The sequence below is a fragment of the Leucoraja erinacea genome, chromosome 15, assembly GCF_028641065.1.
Source record: "Leucoraja erinacea ecotype New England chromosome 15, Leri_hhj_1, whole genome shotgun sequence".
In the NCBI taxonomy this organism is placed as follows: domain Eukaryota; kingdom Metazoa; phylum Chordata; class Chondrichthyes; order Rajiformes; family Rajidae; genus Leucoraja; species Leucoraja erinaceus.
Window position 1 is genome coordinate 35,859,759 of NC_073391.1, and position 16,837 is coordinate 35,876,595.

The following is a 16,837-nucleotide window of genomic DNA, read 5'->3' on the forward strand; positions in this document are numbered from 1 at the left end:
TGCCCTACCTCACCTCTCTGTCACCCTGGAATGTTTAGAAACAGAGTGGTGGGTCTGCCTACCAGATTTGTGGGGGATATAAGAAAAGCTCCCGAGGAAACTGAGCATTTTGCTATTTGCGATTAGTACCCATTGCATTAATTATAAATATAAGGATAGAGTGGGAGGACATAATCAGAATTTGTTTTGTATTTTTGCTTGAGCAAACAGGTTAATCAAAATCCATTGTGAATATCTGCCATTTCCCATTCCCGTTTCCAAGCCTATCACTAAAATACCAGGATTTGAAAATTACTCAACATGTCAGGGACACCAGAAACAGTTCCATTATGTTTGCGCAGTTGACTTTGTTGTCTGAATATAGACATTTATAAATGTGACCAAATAATATTATGGATATCTTTTTACTGTTATTTCGATGAGGGAAAATATAACCTGACATGTCTCACTTTGTTGCGTTGACCATTAACCTTGAATATCCATGTGAAACATATCCCTTCGTTTAGAGCAGGGATAACACAAGCAGAACAGCAAATTCTCTTCTCATTCAGTTCTGCTATTTGTGGCCTCTGCAATGTATGGGTTTTGTGATGGTTTCACTCAACTGAAAAGTCTTCAGACCATTTCTTCAGAATTCTTCAGACAGTTAGTTAAAATCAGGTCATGTCTCGAAGTTCAGAAATGGAGACATGCCACGGCAAGCTTTTAGGGGTGGGAGAAAGCAATAATATTCAACCAACTAAAAAATTAATATTTTAACGTTTTTTGTTCTTTTTGGCAGGCAGATGTCAGTGCACACAATTTGGGCACTGATCATGCCCTTTAGAAAGTAGTACCGGGGGTTATTTGGACAAGGGTAAATCACAGCACATTCTCATTCAACTATGGCTACTGCGATATCTGTCCCCGATTCAGTAAAATTGAGGGTTATGGGGGAAAATCTTGCCTTTGCTATCTCGTCCATTGCATCACCCGCATCCTTCACAGGAAACAGCTTTAATCTCTTATTCTCAAATCTCTTCACAACTAAATTCTACTGCAATGTTACAAGTCTTGTAACTAACACTTACATTACTGGAGCACCCATGGGTAGACCCATTGCATTGGTAGGTGGTGCAGAGGGCAATGATGGTAGCACGGAGCTGAGGAAAGCCACAGAGTTGTGAACTGGTGATGCAATCCGAGGCTGGAAATTTAGAAGAGGTGGAACAAGGGGAGTCGTTTGTCCAATTGCATTTGTTGAATAACCATATGAAACGGGGGTTGGTGAACTGGGATACATGACATGGTGTTGTGTGTGTGAGAATCCAAAGTAATTCTCTTTACCATCGTCCTTCTCTGTTTTTTGTGATATCGTGATCGATGTGGGCAGAGGAGAAAATGATGGTGAATGACTTCTGACATTCTGAGCAGCAATGAACTGTTTCGGACGGGTGTAATTAAATGCCTGGGGCAGAGTGTTGGTTGGCATTGGTGACCTGCTGGCAGAAGGTATCTGAGCAGACACATGAGGAGTAGAAGTGGGAATATTCATGGTGGCTGGAGATGAAGATGGGAAGGAGGTGGACAAGGACGGCGATTGTGTCGTCGACTGTATTTCACTCGGATCTTGCTGTTGTTCAAGTAGAACTTGGTTGTGCAACTGTCGCAACTGGAGAGAATCGCTACACATAGAAAAGAAAAAATAACAAATGTCATTAAGTTAATTGTAAGCGCAGTAAGTTGCAATGGATGTAAACAAGTATATTAAAAAATCTCTAAACAGAATGAATAGATTTACATGCTAGATGTTATGTAAATATTTAATTTAATGTAACATGATCTTATTGAGTGCTTTAAAGATATACTCAACATCAAATTACCAATTTTGTTTAACTTGCTTCATTAATTTACACGTAAACCAATCTTTTATATCAACCTGGGATAAAAGTGATCCTATTTACTGACAAAGAGGTAATAGATTTAAAATTGATACAGCACTTATTGCCTCATTCCATCAATACACCATACAACCCACAAAAATCTTGTACTACAGGCGTCTGATCAACCGATTTGTACTGGGACCTCTTGTAAATGTGAGTGAATGATTAGCACTGAAGCGTTCTGATAAATAGGAGTAAGAATTGATTGGTACAGACGAGTCCTGATAATGAGAGGAAGAAATGTTTAGTTTAGAGATGTGACATGGAAACAGGTCCTTCGGACCATTGATTACCATTCACACCAGTTCTATGTTAGCCCACCTTCTCATCCACTTCCTACAATGCTTCTCTTATCGTCTAACATTTTAAAACAAATCAGGAGAGCTATGGAGATAACTTGAATGGCATGTTGGCCTGCTAATGGCATGCGGGCCTTCACAACAATAGGAGTCGAGTATAGGAGCAAAGAGGTTCTTCTGCAGTTGTACACCTGCGACCACACCTGGAGTATTGTGTGCAGTTTTGGTCTCCAAATTTGAGGAAGGACATCTTCTTGAGGGAATGCAGCGGAGGTTCACAAGGTTAATTCCCGAGATGGCGGGACTATCATATGCTGAGAGAATGGAGCGGGCTGGGCTTGTATACTCTGGAGTTTAGAAGGATGAGAGGGAATCTTATTGAAACATATAAGATTATTAAGAGGATCCCGTATAATATAATATTGAAACATGCGGGGATTGGCAAGGCTAGGGAGGTTCGGCGCCCAACGGGGCGGCCCGGATGGGGGAGAAGCGAGCCCAAGTCGGGGCGGCCCAACAGTTTGAGGTTTAAGTCGGGGTAGCCCAGCCAGGCTGAAGAACGCAGTAGATGAGGAAAAACATGTTTGGCGGCGGTGGCCTGAGTCCGGGGTTCGGACTCTGTGCAATTCTCAGGCCTGGTGAGCGCAGCTGGAACCCAATTCTCTGGGTGCTTTCAGCCGAGAGACTGTTCTTAGATCGAGCTCTGAAAGGGGGGGGGGGTGGAGTCAAGGGATATGGGGAGAAAGCAGACTGCGACCTAAGACTTTTACTGATTGTGAGATGGTGGCCATGATCACTGTGGTGTAATGTGTGTTTATGGCGGTGCTGGCTCAAAGGGTATGTATTATATGTATGACTGTTGCAATTTCGTTCAGACTAAGTCTGAATGACAATAAAAGGCTATCTATCTATGTTGGCCTGCTAATGGCATGTGGGCCTTCACAACAAGAGGAGTTGAGTATAGGAGCAAAGAGGTCCTTCTGCAGTTGTACACCTGAGACCACACCTGGAGTATTGTGTGCAGTTTTGGTCTCCAAAGTTGAGGAAGGACATTCTTGCTATTGAGGGAGTGCAGCGGAGGTTCACAAGGTTAATTCCAGAGATGGCGGGACTATCATATGTTGAAAGAATGGAGCGACTAGGCTTGTATACTCTGGAATTTAAAACGATGAGAGGGTATCTTATTGAAACATATAAGATTATTAAGGGATCAGTTTTATGAATTCAGTGAAGTGCTTCAGCCTCTCATTAAGTCGCCTGATTGAGCTCAATTACAGAACTGCAAATACACACCTGTTATTTGTTTAACTTTTGAGCGAATCAGTCACCGAGCCCGGAATCATTTTGTTCGACAAGTAGAAATGTCAGAAATTTCCCATGAAACATAACCTTGTCTTTATATCGTCACTGTACTCCATATTGTACACTTCCTTTATTATCAGTTGAAATGTAGCACTGTACTCGCAGCCGAGATTTGACAACTTTCGTAATGTCCTTGATAGTGAAACTGCAAGTTCATTAATATTAAAATAATCCAGGAACAAATGCACCCTGCCTGATCATTCGGGGAAGGAGCATAACGTGAACAAGGTTGAATAGTCAAAGTTGTAAATGTCATGACTGTAGCAAAATAAAACCAAGTGACTGAATTGAGTGATTAAGCATAGAGATTTGAGGCACCAGAAGGACGAGCAAAAGTCCCAACACATTAGCTGGAATCTTTACATTCAAATCACAAAATCAAGAGTCCAGAGTGTTTTATTGTCATATGTCCCAGTTTGAACAATGAAATTCTTACTTGCAATAGCGCAACAGAATATGTTAACATAGCACACTGTAAACAATATAATAAATGAGAACAAAAAAATTCAACACACACACGCACGCACACACACACGCACACAGAGACAAACAGTAATCATAGGTAGACAAAAATGCTGGAGAAACTCAGCGGGCGAGGCAGCATCTATGGAGCGAAGGGATAGGAGTCGTTTCGGGTCCTAGACCCTTCTTCAGACCGATGTGGAGGTTGGGGGGGGGGGGGGGGGGGGGGGGGGGGGGGGGGGAAAGAAGAAGGAAAGGAAGAGGCAGAGACAGTAGGCTGTGGGAGAGCTTTGAGGGAGAGGGGAAGGAGGGAGAAAGCAAGGACTACTTGAAATTGGGGAAGTCAATGTTCATACCGTTGTGGTGTAAACATGTTTATCTATCATCATAATCATACTTTATTAGCCAAGTGTGTTTTGCAACATAAGAGGAATTTGACTTGCCATACAGTCACACCAATTAAAAGCAAAAGACACAAAATACATTTTAGCATAAACATCCACCACAGTGACTCCTCCACATTCTTCTGTGATGAAAGGTAAAAAAAAAGTTAAATCTCTTCCCTTCTTTGTCCTCCCGCAGTCGGGGGCCTCAAGCCTACTGTTGACGGGACGATCTTGGCTCCCATAGCCGGCGGTCGGGCCCTCTGCATCGGGGCGATCAAGCATCTGCATCGGGGGGATCTCAGCTCCCCCGCGCCAGGCGATCGGACCCCGGGTCGGGGCTGGTGGAATCTCCTGTGACTTTGCAGCTTCCCAGCATCAGCCTCTCCCTGAGACTGCGGGCTCCTCGTTGTTGAAATCCGAAGGCCGCAGTTAGAGCGTCGATGGCAGGCTCATTATTAGAACAACCCATCCTCCAATCTTCTTCTATTGTCTGCATAATTCTGATTTGAAATTTACAATCTTAAAATATTCACTCCAATAATATTTCACTGCATTACAACCCAAGTGACTTTGATAGCCTAGAAATGTTAAACATTTATGTAATGTAAAACAATGTCTGTTTAATACATCTTACTCATACAAGAGTTAGGAGACTATCTTCACTTAAACATGTGTTTGATAATTCAATAGTAATGCATGCACTGCATCTGCAATTAAAATACTCACAGTTTTGGTTTGGCAAGTACAGGTGGAGGCTCTTTTGTGGGTGAAATTTGCCCTGATGTCCAGGTATTCTGTTTGTTAGTTTTGTCATGTCCCTCCTCAAACGAAGGTTCTCTTCCTGCATCATCTTCAGGTAATTTAAAATGAACTCGCAACCCAGCTTTAGGCTTGTGGTCTTGGTGGTTCACAAGAACACTCTCCAGTTTCGGCTTAAAAGGCACACTGGATTGTAACAGCATTTTATTTGGCTGGATCTGCATATTTGTTGCAGTGGCCTCAACAATCACCGAGCTTGAAGCATTCAGGTTAACAGCATTGTGATCTTCAGTTCCTATGAAAAAGCTATCCATCAGTTTCTTCCAGAGAAGCACAGAATTCAGTTATTTGGAGCATTGGTTTTATGGTGCGCTAAACTTGGAACTTGGTAACTGGGGAACCTTTTAAAATTTAATTGCTGACCCATTTCTAAAACCAGTGGCGTTGGGGGTGGGGCCACAATGGTGCAGCTGGTAGAGCTGCTGTCTCACAGTGCCAGAGACCGTAGTTCAATCCTGACCTTAGGTGCTGACAGTGTGGAGTTTGCACATTCTCCCTGTGACCATGTGGGTTTCTATCGGGTGCTCCGGTTTCCTCCTATATCCCAAAGACGTGCAGGTTTGTAGGTTAATTGGCCTCTAAAATCACCCCTAGTGTGTAGGGAGTAGATAGGAAAGTAGGATAATGTAAAACAAGTGTGAACCAGTGATCAATGGTCAGCCTGGTCTCAGTGGGCCGAAGGTCCTGTTTCCATGCTGTATCCATTGATCAGTTCAATTCAATCAACCTAACTTCAACCATTACTTAAGAGAGTATCAAAGAAAGATTGGTTGACGGCAGATGGACAAAGAAAAGAGGTGCAAGGTAGTTCAGGAGAACAATGAATACCAAAGTTGAAGAAGTTTGAGCAGCGGAGAACGCAATTAGGGCATGGTGTCCAACTGTACAAGAAGGATAGTGAGAAGTGGGTTCAACAAATTGGAGATGTATGGATGAAGTAAAAGAGAAGGAGAGTGCATGGGGATGTTACGAAGGTCCCTGGAAGGAGTAATAGAACAAAAAGTTTGAAAGAGGATAAGAATCTAAGGTCAGGCAAAATGGGGTCCAAAATTGAGAAAAAGGGTGGTAAATACTGAACTAAAGGTGTAGGAAAGAACTGCAGATGCTGGTTTAAATCGAAGGTAGACACAAAATGCTGGAGTAACTCAGCGGGACATGCAGCATTTCTGGAGGGAAGAAATGGGTGACGTTTCGGGTCGAGACCTTTCTTCAGACTGAAGAAGATCTCGATCTGAAACATCACTCATTCCTTCTCTCTCGAGATGCTGCCTGTCCCACTGAACTAAAGGTGTTATATTTCAATGCACACAGTTTAGGGAACAAGGTGGATGAGCTGATGGGTAGGTGTGATGTTGTGGGCATCACAGGCACTTGGCTGAAAGAGGATCAGAGCTGGGAGCTGTACATCTTAGGATGCACATCCTATTGAAAAAACATGCAGGTGGGCAAAGGTCACAGATAGGATGGGTTTAGAGGTATATGGGCCAAAGGTAGCCAGATGGGACTAGTGTAGATGGGGCATGCTAGTCAGCATGGGCAAGTTGGGCTGAAGGGCCTGCTTCCACGCTGTATGCCTAAATTTCAAGGAGGAGTATTGACAATAGAACAATAGTTATGTGTTTCCAGAGTTTTCTCGGCATGCAGGTACTTCTGTTGCTGCAGACCTGGTTCAAGAATGGTGTTATCTCCCTGATACCTGGTTTAAGAACCTTTATGAGTTGCATCATAATATTCTGGACCAGAGGGTAAACAACCAGAGACCGTGGCCAACATTGGTCTCAAAGTTGAGGTATTGCTGGCAGATCTTAAAGAGTTAGGAAAGTCATTAAGAAGCAGAATCTCAAAGAATGTAAATAGACAATAGACAATAGGTGCAGGAGTAGGCCATTCGGCCTTTCGAGCCAGCACCGCCGTTCAATGTGATCATGGCTGATCATCCACAACCAGTACCCCGTTCCTGCCTCATGAAACACTGCAAGACGTCTGGTGCCATACCCCGGTGAGCACAGAAACCAAAGGGTTGTGCAGCTGAAAGTGTGGTTGGGAAGGTAGTACAAAAGTGAGTGGGGGAGATGAGAATACACCTTAGCCTTCTATATCTCTAGTCTCCTTTTCCCCAGAGTCTGAAGAAGGGTCTCAACCCAAAACGTCACTTATTCCCTTTCCCCAGAGATGTTGGCTGACCTGCTGAGTTACTCCACCTTTTTGTGTCAATCCTATAAGGATTTTGCAAACTGTTCATGGACTGTCTATGGCTGATGTCTACAGAATACTGTTTCTTTTAATTATTTGGCCTGCTGTTTGTTACTTTAAAATAGCTACACATCAATTAGGTTATGTTGCTACATCCAAAGAATAGATGCCTAACCTGAATTTGTTAATTCCTTAAAACTACCATTTAACTACTGGAGCTGTTATATGATCCCGTGGAGTTACTATCTAATCTTGTGTGGCTGCTTCATAATCCTTTGGGAATGCAACCTGATCTTGTAAAATGCCGGTTTAATTTTATAGGGTGCTTCTTAGTTCCACGGGATACCTAAACGTGTTTTCTAATCCTGGGGAATTTCTGTTTGATCCCACACTCTGCTGTCTAATCCAGTGCATTTGCCTTTAAATATTTGTCTCTCTTCACTTGTGGAATGGGATGACTGTGGTAACGCCATTAGTTAATGCCTTGATTAGTTAGTAGGTAAAATGTTCAAGAAGGAACTGCAGATGCTGGAAAATCAAAGGTAGGCAAAAGTGCTGGACAGACTCAGCGGGCGAGGCAGCATCTATGGAGTGAAGGAAATAGGCAACATTTCGGCCCGAAACGTTGTCCATTTCCTTCGCTCCATAGATGCTGCATCACCCGCTGAGTGCTTCTCCAGCATTTTTGTCTACCTTAGTTAGTAGGTAGTAGTTAGTAGGCAGGTAGACTACCTGCATACTAAATCACTGAGGATTATGGTGAATGTTCACCCCCTGCATTGTCAGCGAGGTCCAGGATTTTGACACAGCAACTATGAATGGATAGTGAAGTATTTCCAACTGAGGTGGTGCATGGCTTTGAAACGGGTTTGTACACGATGCTATCTCCATGTGTCTGCTACTCTCCCCCAATGTGGTGGAAATGCAATTGAAGAAGCCTGCCTGCATTGCCACATTGAATTTTGCGGATAATACATTGAAGCTATATAGTAGTGATGGTAGACGTAGTGAATGCCTAAACTTTCCATTCAAGAGTGTGGTACGAATTACGTCTTGAATGTGTTTAGTACGTTTTTGTGATGGTATAGAAACATAGAAACATAGAAATTAGGTGCAGGAGTAGGCCATTCGGCCCTTCGAGCCTGCACCGCCATTCAATATGATCATGGCTGATCATCCAACTCAGTATCCCTATGTGCCGATACAGTGTACCGGCACCTCTAAAAAGTTAAAAACTAGTTCTTCAAATGTTAAGAATTTTATTTTGATTTTATACTTTTTAGTTATTAGTTTATTAAATTAGTTGATGGATAAATGCAGTTTAGGTTTTAATTGGTATGTGGACACTGGCACCTTTTTGTGCACAAACAACACTGGCAGCGCTCAGCCAAATGTGTGGGGAAAGTTCCACCATTTATACATTCACTACCTCTACCATCACTACCATATAGCTTGTGTTTTAACTTGTTTTTTTAAATGGTAGACAATGCTTGGGTGTCAGGGTAGGTGTCACTTGGTGCAGGATACCCAGTTTCTGAACCACTGCCCAATCCTACTGCATTTTCCATCTGACCCTATCAAGGTTAATCCCTTGAGCCTACGGCCTTCTGAAGTCTGTGGTTTAATCTTAAATTAGTGCCAGTGAACCTGTATCTAATGTTGATGGGTTGCTGCATCCCACACAGTTTGATTAAAATAATCACTTTTTGAAGATGTTATGTATCTTTTTCATATTCCATTAAAGCAAAACGTCAATAATATAGTAAAGAAAATTTAAAAGGAGGGAAGACGTACCACGGACGTTGAGATGAGCAGAGCTGGACATGGTGCCGTACTTGTTGCTAGCTGTACATGTAAACATCCCAGAGTCTTCAGCAAAAGCTTCAGCAATTACCAGGGTGCAGATCTCCGCTACAAAAATATTCAAATGAATTACAGATGATTTCAAACTAACTTTCAAGTATATATCCATATCATATGTTACAGCGAGTTTCACCGGCCAGCATTTTCTGCTTTGTCTGTACTTTTTCATGTACACATGTTTGATTAAAACATAACATTTTTAACAATGAAATATGATCCAACCTTATCCTGATCATGTGTCTGTCTAAATGTATCCAAGTTATTGCCCTTGTGCCTGCTTTGGAAAGGGTGCAGGGAAGGTTTGCCAAAATGATGCCTGGATTAGGAGGTATTAGCTACAGGGAGAAGTTGGACAGTTTGGATTGTTTTCCTTGGAATGCCAGTGGTTGCAGAGAGACCTGATAGAAGTATATAAAATTATTAAGTGGCTTAGATAGCGTAGGAAGTTATGGATATGCACCTCAAGATCCCTCTGTATGGTCTTAAGAGTCCATCCACTTTCCTCCTAGACCTCCCGGAGTGCACCATCTCACACATAACTGCATTAATCTCCATTTGCCCTTTCTCATTCCATAATTCTAATTGATCATTATCCCACTGTATATTTTGACACCCTATCTACAATTATACCAATTTTTGTGGCGTCAGCGGCATTTTGTGGCATTTGTAGAGCCAGCATTAAGACTCACACCTGTGAACATGCATTGAAAAATATAACATTGAATATAAGATTTCCAACACATTTGGTCTTTGCATATACAATTACTGTTGAATATTAAAAAAGAGAGAAATTTGATCACATAATTTACTTATTTCAGCATTAAGTAATTAAAATGTATCTTTTTTAGAGCAACACGTGATAACAACCACTTCTGGGTCATTGCATTCCATTTTGGGATATCAATCAAGTTCGTCCTGGTGTCATTCTTAAATGTCTAAGTTGATTCCCATACCACTTGTGCATAAAGGTACATTCTCTATGAAAGATTTCTTTGGATGACCTTATGTGAAACATTTAAATTTTCACTGCTCCAGACTTGCATTCAAATAATTCACATTTCTACCTAGTCTTTTCAACTCCTTCCCATATAATCCGCTTCAGATCTTGAGCCATGACATGATATGTTCATGGCCACCATCCAAGAAATAGTCAGGCAAACTGCCTCAGGCACAGCCATAACACTCCCACCAGGTTCTGGTCCTTTGGTGGGCAACCTTGCAATATCCCACCCAATACCCCAATTATAAAATACTTGGTCTCTCTAAATCTGAGTGCAAAAGATCCATTGTTGATAATTTAAGATATGCAAGACGTGCCTTGGCCAATATTTTTTCCTTCAATCAACATCCTCCCGACTCACCAAAACTAATTATCTCGTTATTCCTATATTGCTGTGTACATTTTGGTTGCATTATAACAGTCATTACACTTCCACAAGTCTAATCACAGTTGTAATGCAGCCAAAATGGACACATATAGGAATATCTAGGAATAAAGAGACAATTAATTTTGGTGAGTAGGGAGGATGTTGATTGAAGGAAACATTATTGGCCAAGGCACTTCTTGCACATCTTAAAATAGCAACAATTGATCTTTTGCATCCAGATTTAGAGAGACCAAATATTTTATAATATTTTGGCTGCATTACAACAATGATTACATTTCCACAAGTCCAATTCAAAGCTCCGAGTGTCCTTTTGTGGTAATCTGGTGAAGAATGAAGAATTCCCCAAGTAACTCGGAGTCACCCTGGATCGCACCCTCACCTGTCGTGAACACCTGAAGATGGTGGCTGATAAACTAAAAGCAAGGGTCAACATCATCAGGAAACTTGCAGGCAACAGCTGGGGATCCAATGCACACACCCTAGTACCGCAAGCGTAGCCCTAATCTACTCAACAGTCGAGGTTTGCTCAACAGCTTGGGCTAATAGCTGCCACACCAAACGAGTTGACACTGTCCTTAACTCTGCAATGCGGGTCATCACAGAGAAGCTTAAGTCAACATCTTTGCAGTGGCTCCCTGTCCTCTCTCATACGCTGAAGGGAGAAGATGTTGAAAGATTGGTGCACCATCGAGGCTAACCCTGACCTTCCCATCCATGCTGACTTGAACAATCTGCCCAACATGCGCCTGAAGTCCAGCAAACCTTTTTGGTCTTCAGTCAAATCCCTGGAAGACTTTGACTCCAAGACTGAGTGGTGCGGAGTCTGGAAAGTTGCCAACAACAACGTCACAGACCCCACAGCGAAACCACTGGGATTTGACTTCCATCACAAGCAATGGCTAACCCTGAACAGAATCCGCACCCTCCAAGCAAGAACAGCCCATCACCTGCATGAGTGGGGGATGACAGACAGCCCTGCTTGCGATTACGGACATCCAGACCAGACCATCCCACACATCGTGAATGACTGCCCACTGAGGCTTTTCACTGGTGCCATCCATCCAGTAACTGATGCTGTCCTGGCCTGGATGTCTACCCTTGACCTACAACTTTAGGCTGTGCACGCCATACGCAAGAAGGAGAGGACTCTCACAAGTGCTGTGACACTGGCTAACCTTCAGACAACATGAAATATATTATGGAAATGCATCTCTCTACTTTGACTTCTTTCCCAGTTCCAAAAACGTCGAATTGGAATAATGTTGGGAGGCTCACTTCCATATCACCAAACTAGACTTTAATTGGGATTTAGGCTGCAAATACTGTGTAACTGTAGCATCATTGAGAACCAATTATCATTACCCACCTCTTAAAAGCAACTGCGATTATAGTAGATGGTATCAGTCTTTCAACAGTTCCAGTAAATATTAATATGAATGTCTTATAACATTTTGGTTTTGTTATATTTACTTTTCCTTCCACACTGTTGTAAAACCAAATTACAGAAACTAAATACAAAAAGTTTTGATATCATGTTTCACCTACAAAAATGTTAACTGCTCAAGTCTTGCTAATTTTATCTGGATACCAAACCCATGAAAATGTTCACCAATTGCAAAATGTACAAACACTCACCTGAGTCACTCGTTAATCTTGGCTCTACATAAATAAAAACAAACAGGAAAAGACAAAAAATGTTCATTAGGACAACTATATATTTTTTACTTAAACACTTACATAGAGCACACAACACAAGACCAGATCCTTCGACTCACAATGTCTGTGCCAAGCACGATGCCAAGGCCATCACTTAACTACCTGCACATAACCTATATCCCACCATTCCCTGCATATCCATATGTTTATCCAAAGTCTTTTAAATGTCACTAACGTATCTGCTTCAACCACTACCCCCTGGAATGCGTACCAGTCACTCACCACTCTCTGTGTGAAAGACTTGCCCTGCACATCTCCTTTAACACTTGCCACTCTCACCGCAAAGCTATGCCCTCAAGTATTTGATTTTTTTCTCTATCCTGGAAAAATAGAATCTGACTATTTACCAGTTTAAGAAAGGACTGCAGATGCTGGAAAAATCAAAGGTAGACAAAAATGCTGGAGAAACTCAGCGGACGAGGCAGCATCTATGGAGCGAAGGAATAGATGACGTTTCGGGTCGAGACCCTTCTTCAGACTGATGATTAGTAAACTGACTATTTACCTTATCTCCGTCTCTCATAATTTCACATACTTCTATCAGCTCTACCCGCAACCTTCAGTGTTCCAGAGAAAACAATCCAAGTCTGTCCAACTTCTCTCTCCCTGTACCTAATACAGCTGGCACAGTGGCGCAGAGGTAGAATAGCAGCGTACAGCACCAGAGACCCGGGTTCAATCCTGATCCTGCCTGTACGGAATTATTTATGTTCTCCGTATGACCATGTGGGTGTTCTCTGGGTGCTCCAGTTTCCTCCCACACGCTAAACACATGTAGGTTTGTAGGTTAAATGGCTTCCATAAATTGTCCCTAGTTTGTTTGATAGAACTAGTATATGGTGATTATGGTCATCGCGGACTCAATGAGCCGAAGGGCCTGCTACCATGCGGTATCTCTGAACTAAACTAAAACTCCCAGCATAAATCTGGTAAAACTCCTTTGCACCCTTTACAAAGCCTCCATACCTGTAATGAGGCAAACTGAACTGCACACAATACTCCAATGCGGCCGAACCAAAGTCCAATAAAGCTGCATCATGGCTCACTGACTTTTATACTAAATGCCCCACCCTGTGAAGGCAAGCATATCATATGCCTTCTTTACTACTTTATCTACTGTGTTGCCACTTTTAGGGAGTTATGAACTTGGACCCGATGATTCCTCGGTGCATCAATGCCATTAAAGGTCATGCATTAATTGTATCTTTTCCCCTTTCGTTTGACCACCCTAAGTGCAACACCTCACATTTTCTCGGATTAAACTCCATCTGCCATCTCTACTCCCATTTCTGTAACTGATCTATATCCTACTGTATACTTTGACAGCCTTCCTCACAGTCCACGACCCCAGGAATGTTGGTGTCATCTGCAAACTTACTAACCAATCCGCCTACGTTTACAACCAAGTAATTTATGTACATCACAAGCAGCAGAGGTCCCAGCACAGATCCCTGCAGAACTCCACTGGTCACAGACATCCAGCCTGATGCTTGTCCTTCCACTATAACCCTCTGTCCTCTATCAGGTAACGTGTTCCAAATCCATATGGCCAAGCCACTATTAATCCCATGCATCTTAATCTTCTGGATCAGCCTGCCATGAGTGACTTTATCAAATGGTTTACTGAAATCCATATACACAACATTCACCCCCCTTCCCTCATCGATCACCTTTGGCACCTCTTCAAAACGCTGCCACCTCAACTTAATGAATCGTTATTTAAAGATTAAAACATAAATGCAGTTCAATCTACCCAAGATTTGGGAATAATTTTAACGTTAGTAAACAAAAAAAAAATGTTTTAACTCTTGTGGAGATAACATACTTTCAAATATTTTGAATCAGTGCCCAGGAAACCTCTTTTTGCCTTGTTCACAGCACGTCAGCAGATTTTGTTTACAGTAGTTGTACTGCCCAAAGTTACAATTCTGCAAGCAATCATATTGGAGCAGCAACTCCAATTATAGTAAAGAGCAACTGCCTCAGCTCATCTGGTGATTATTGCAGAATTCAATAATTTGAAATTGGGAATACTTTATTCTTCATTTTCTTTTTTATTTTCATTGTGATTGCCTCAAATTCTTGCAGAAAATAATTTGATTAAAACATAATTTGCTACCATCTTTTTTTGACCAAACTACACTGCCTGCAAATCTGCAGCTGAAGCAAATAATTGTGCAAGGATAGTGTTAACTGTTCTTAGTTATTAAGGCTGAATTCCAAAAACAAACATTGATTTATTGGAGTGGGAATGTTTTCGTAAAGGTCCTTCAAACTCTGAAAAATTGTTAGACACAGTAAGATCATATTTAATGGCCACAGCATCCAGACACATAAATATAATGAATTCTGAGAGTTAGAATCAGCTCCATATACAGATATATTTATATATCTGAAATAGTGACAGAGGCAGATTCAATATTAACTCTCTAAAGGGAATTGGATGTGAAAATATGTTTTTTCAAAGCTATGGGGATAGAGGAGCATGTCATTAATTAAATAGGTAAAACTATCATTGCATGACTGATTATTCGTTGCAATTGTGCACTTGCTTGTACAATTTGGTCATAAAAATAGAAGCAGTTAAATTGCATTAAAAGGTATGATGGGTTGAATGACCTCTTTTAGTGGTGCATCATTCTATGAATGGCATTTATAAACCACTGTTTATTTTGTAAATGACAGCTATTTATTCCATTAGAAGCCCTAACTTTCTGTACAATTTGGAAGCCCCAAGTCTGCTGCTAGTGATTTTTCTAGCTGTGCATTTTCACTGGTGAGTTCCAAATGTTTACACTGGGGAATCTGCTCTTGGACCCTACATCTGTCATTCAGTGAACATTTTCCTTCTTTTCCAGTCAGACCAATTACACAAAAAGCTTTAAACTGCCTCCTGACCAGCATCATTTACTGGTGAACCCAATTACTTGTTCAGGATCAGAAGTGAGAAATCTTACATTGTCAGGTGACATCCCTGCCAATGATCCAAGCTCCACGGAAATCTTTAGGAACACCTTTTATAAGGATGTTGCCAGAACTCGAGGGTCTGAGCTATAGGGAGAGGTCGAGTAGGCTTGGACTCTATTCCTTGGAGCGCAGGAGGATGATGGGTGATCTTATAGAGATGTATAAAATCATGAGAGGAATAGATCAGGTAGATGCCCAGAGTCTCTTGCCAAGAGTAAGGGAATCGAGGATCAGAGGACATAGTTTTTTATGATTTAGGGGAAAAGATTTAATAGGAATCTGAGTAATACCTTTTTTATACAAAGGGTGGTGGGTGTATGGAACAAGCTGCCAGAGAAGGTAGTTAAGGCAGGGACTATTGCAACATTTAATTAACAATTAGACAGGTACATGGATATGACAGGTTCGGAGGGATGTGGGCCAAAAGCAGGCAGTTGGTTCGAGTGTAGATGGGACGTTGGTCAGTGTGGGGAAACTGGGCCAAAGGGCCCGTTTCCACTCTGTGTGACTACTCTATGACGTTATGACTCCATAATTAATGGATCTACAATCCGATCAGTTATGCATGTCAGATTTCTGTCTCTATTCACTGAAGGACAATAGTGAAGAAGATGGACATTCACTACAATCTACTAGTTTCAATTACTGATTCGGAATTATTTTTAATTCTAGTGTATTATAAGTATTTTTATTAAAATCCCGAACTACCATTGGTGGAATTTGAATCTGTGTCGCTGAGTTATTGTTCCAGAATTCTAGCTGCATAACCACATTACCATATTTCCCGACTAATGTCTTGAAACCAGCTGCAAGTTTGCCTCGTTCATTCAACCTGGCTGGTGAGGCAATGACTTTGAATGAAGAATGGAAACAGGCCCTTCAACACAACTCATCCATGTTGACAGAGATGCCTGATCTAAACTTGTACCGAAAGATTGAAGAGTACGGGCTTTGCCTTGACTTCTCTATTCACACTGCTTAAACAACTCTCAGGATCACTCAGCTCTCACACAAAATAAGTCATTGTAATACTAATACTACCTAATACTGATGTTGAAACCATCACTATTCATAAGCTGAAAGACATGCTTGCTCTCAATGTAACCTTGGCACTTAGTTGCCCTTTGGTTTGACTGCAGGATCACCTGTATAGTAATGCCCCCGTCCCACTTAGGAAACCTGAACGGAAACCTCTGGAGACTTTGCGCCCCACCCAAGGTTTCCGTGCGGTTCCCGGAGGTTGCAGGTGGTTGCCGGAGGTTGCAGGTAGTGTAATCGGGTAGGGAGACTGACAAAAACCTCCGGGAACCACACGGAAACCTTGTGTGGGGCGCAAAGTCTCCAGAGGCTTCCGTTCAGGTTTCCTAAGTGGGACAGGGGCATAATGCTCTGCTGAAGTAACTCAGCGGGACCAGGCTCGAGTACTGGATCCATATTGATTTGAGTAATGACTCACGGTG

General features: G+C 41.9%; 1 protein-coding gene across 1 annotated transcript in view; it reads right to left on the reverse strand.

Annotated features, from left to right (window-relative positions):
* The window catches only part of mypn (myopalladin), a 105,134-nt gene that overhangs the window by 33,333 nt on the left and 54,964 nt on the right, over positions 1-16,837 (reverse strand). The window contains exons 8-11 of the mRNA XM_055647172.1: positions 12,330-12,353; positions 9,238-9,354; positions 5,158-5,485; positions 1,071-1,664 (exon numbers count right to left, since the gene is read on the reverse strand). Coding sequence (XP_055503147.1) covers positions 1,071-1,664; positions 5,158-5,485; positions 9,238-9,354; positions 12,330-12,353 — 1,063 coding nt within the window. The remainder of the gene's footprint in view (positions 1-1,070; positions 1,665-5,157; positions 5,486-9,237; positions 9,355-12,329; positions 12,354-16,837) is intronic.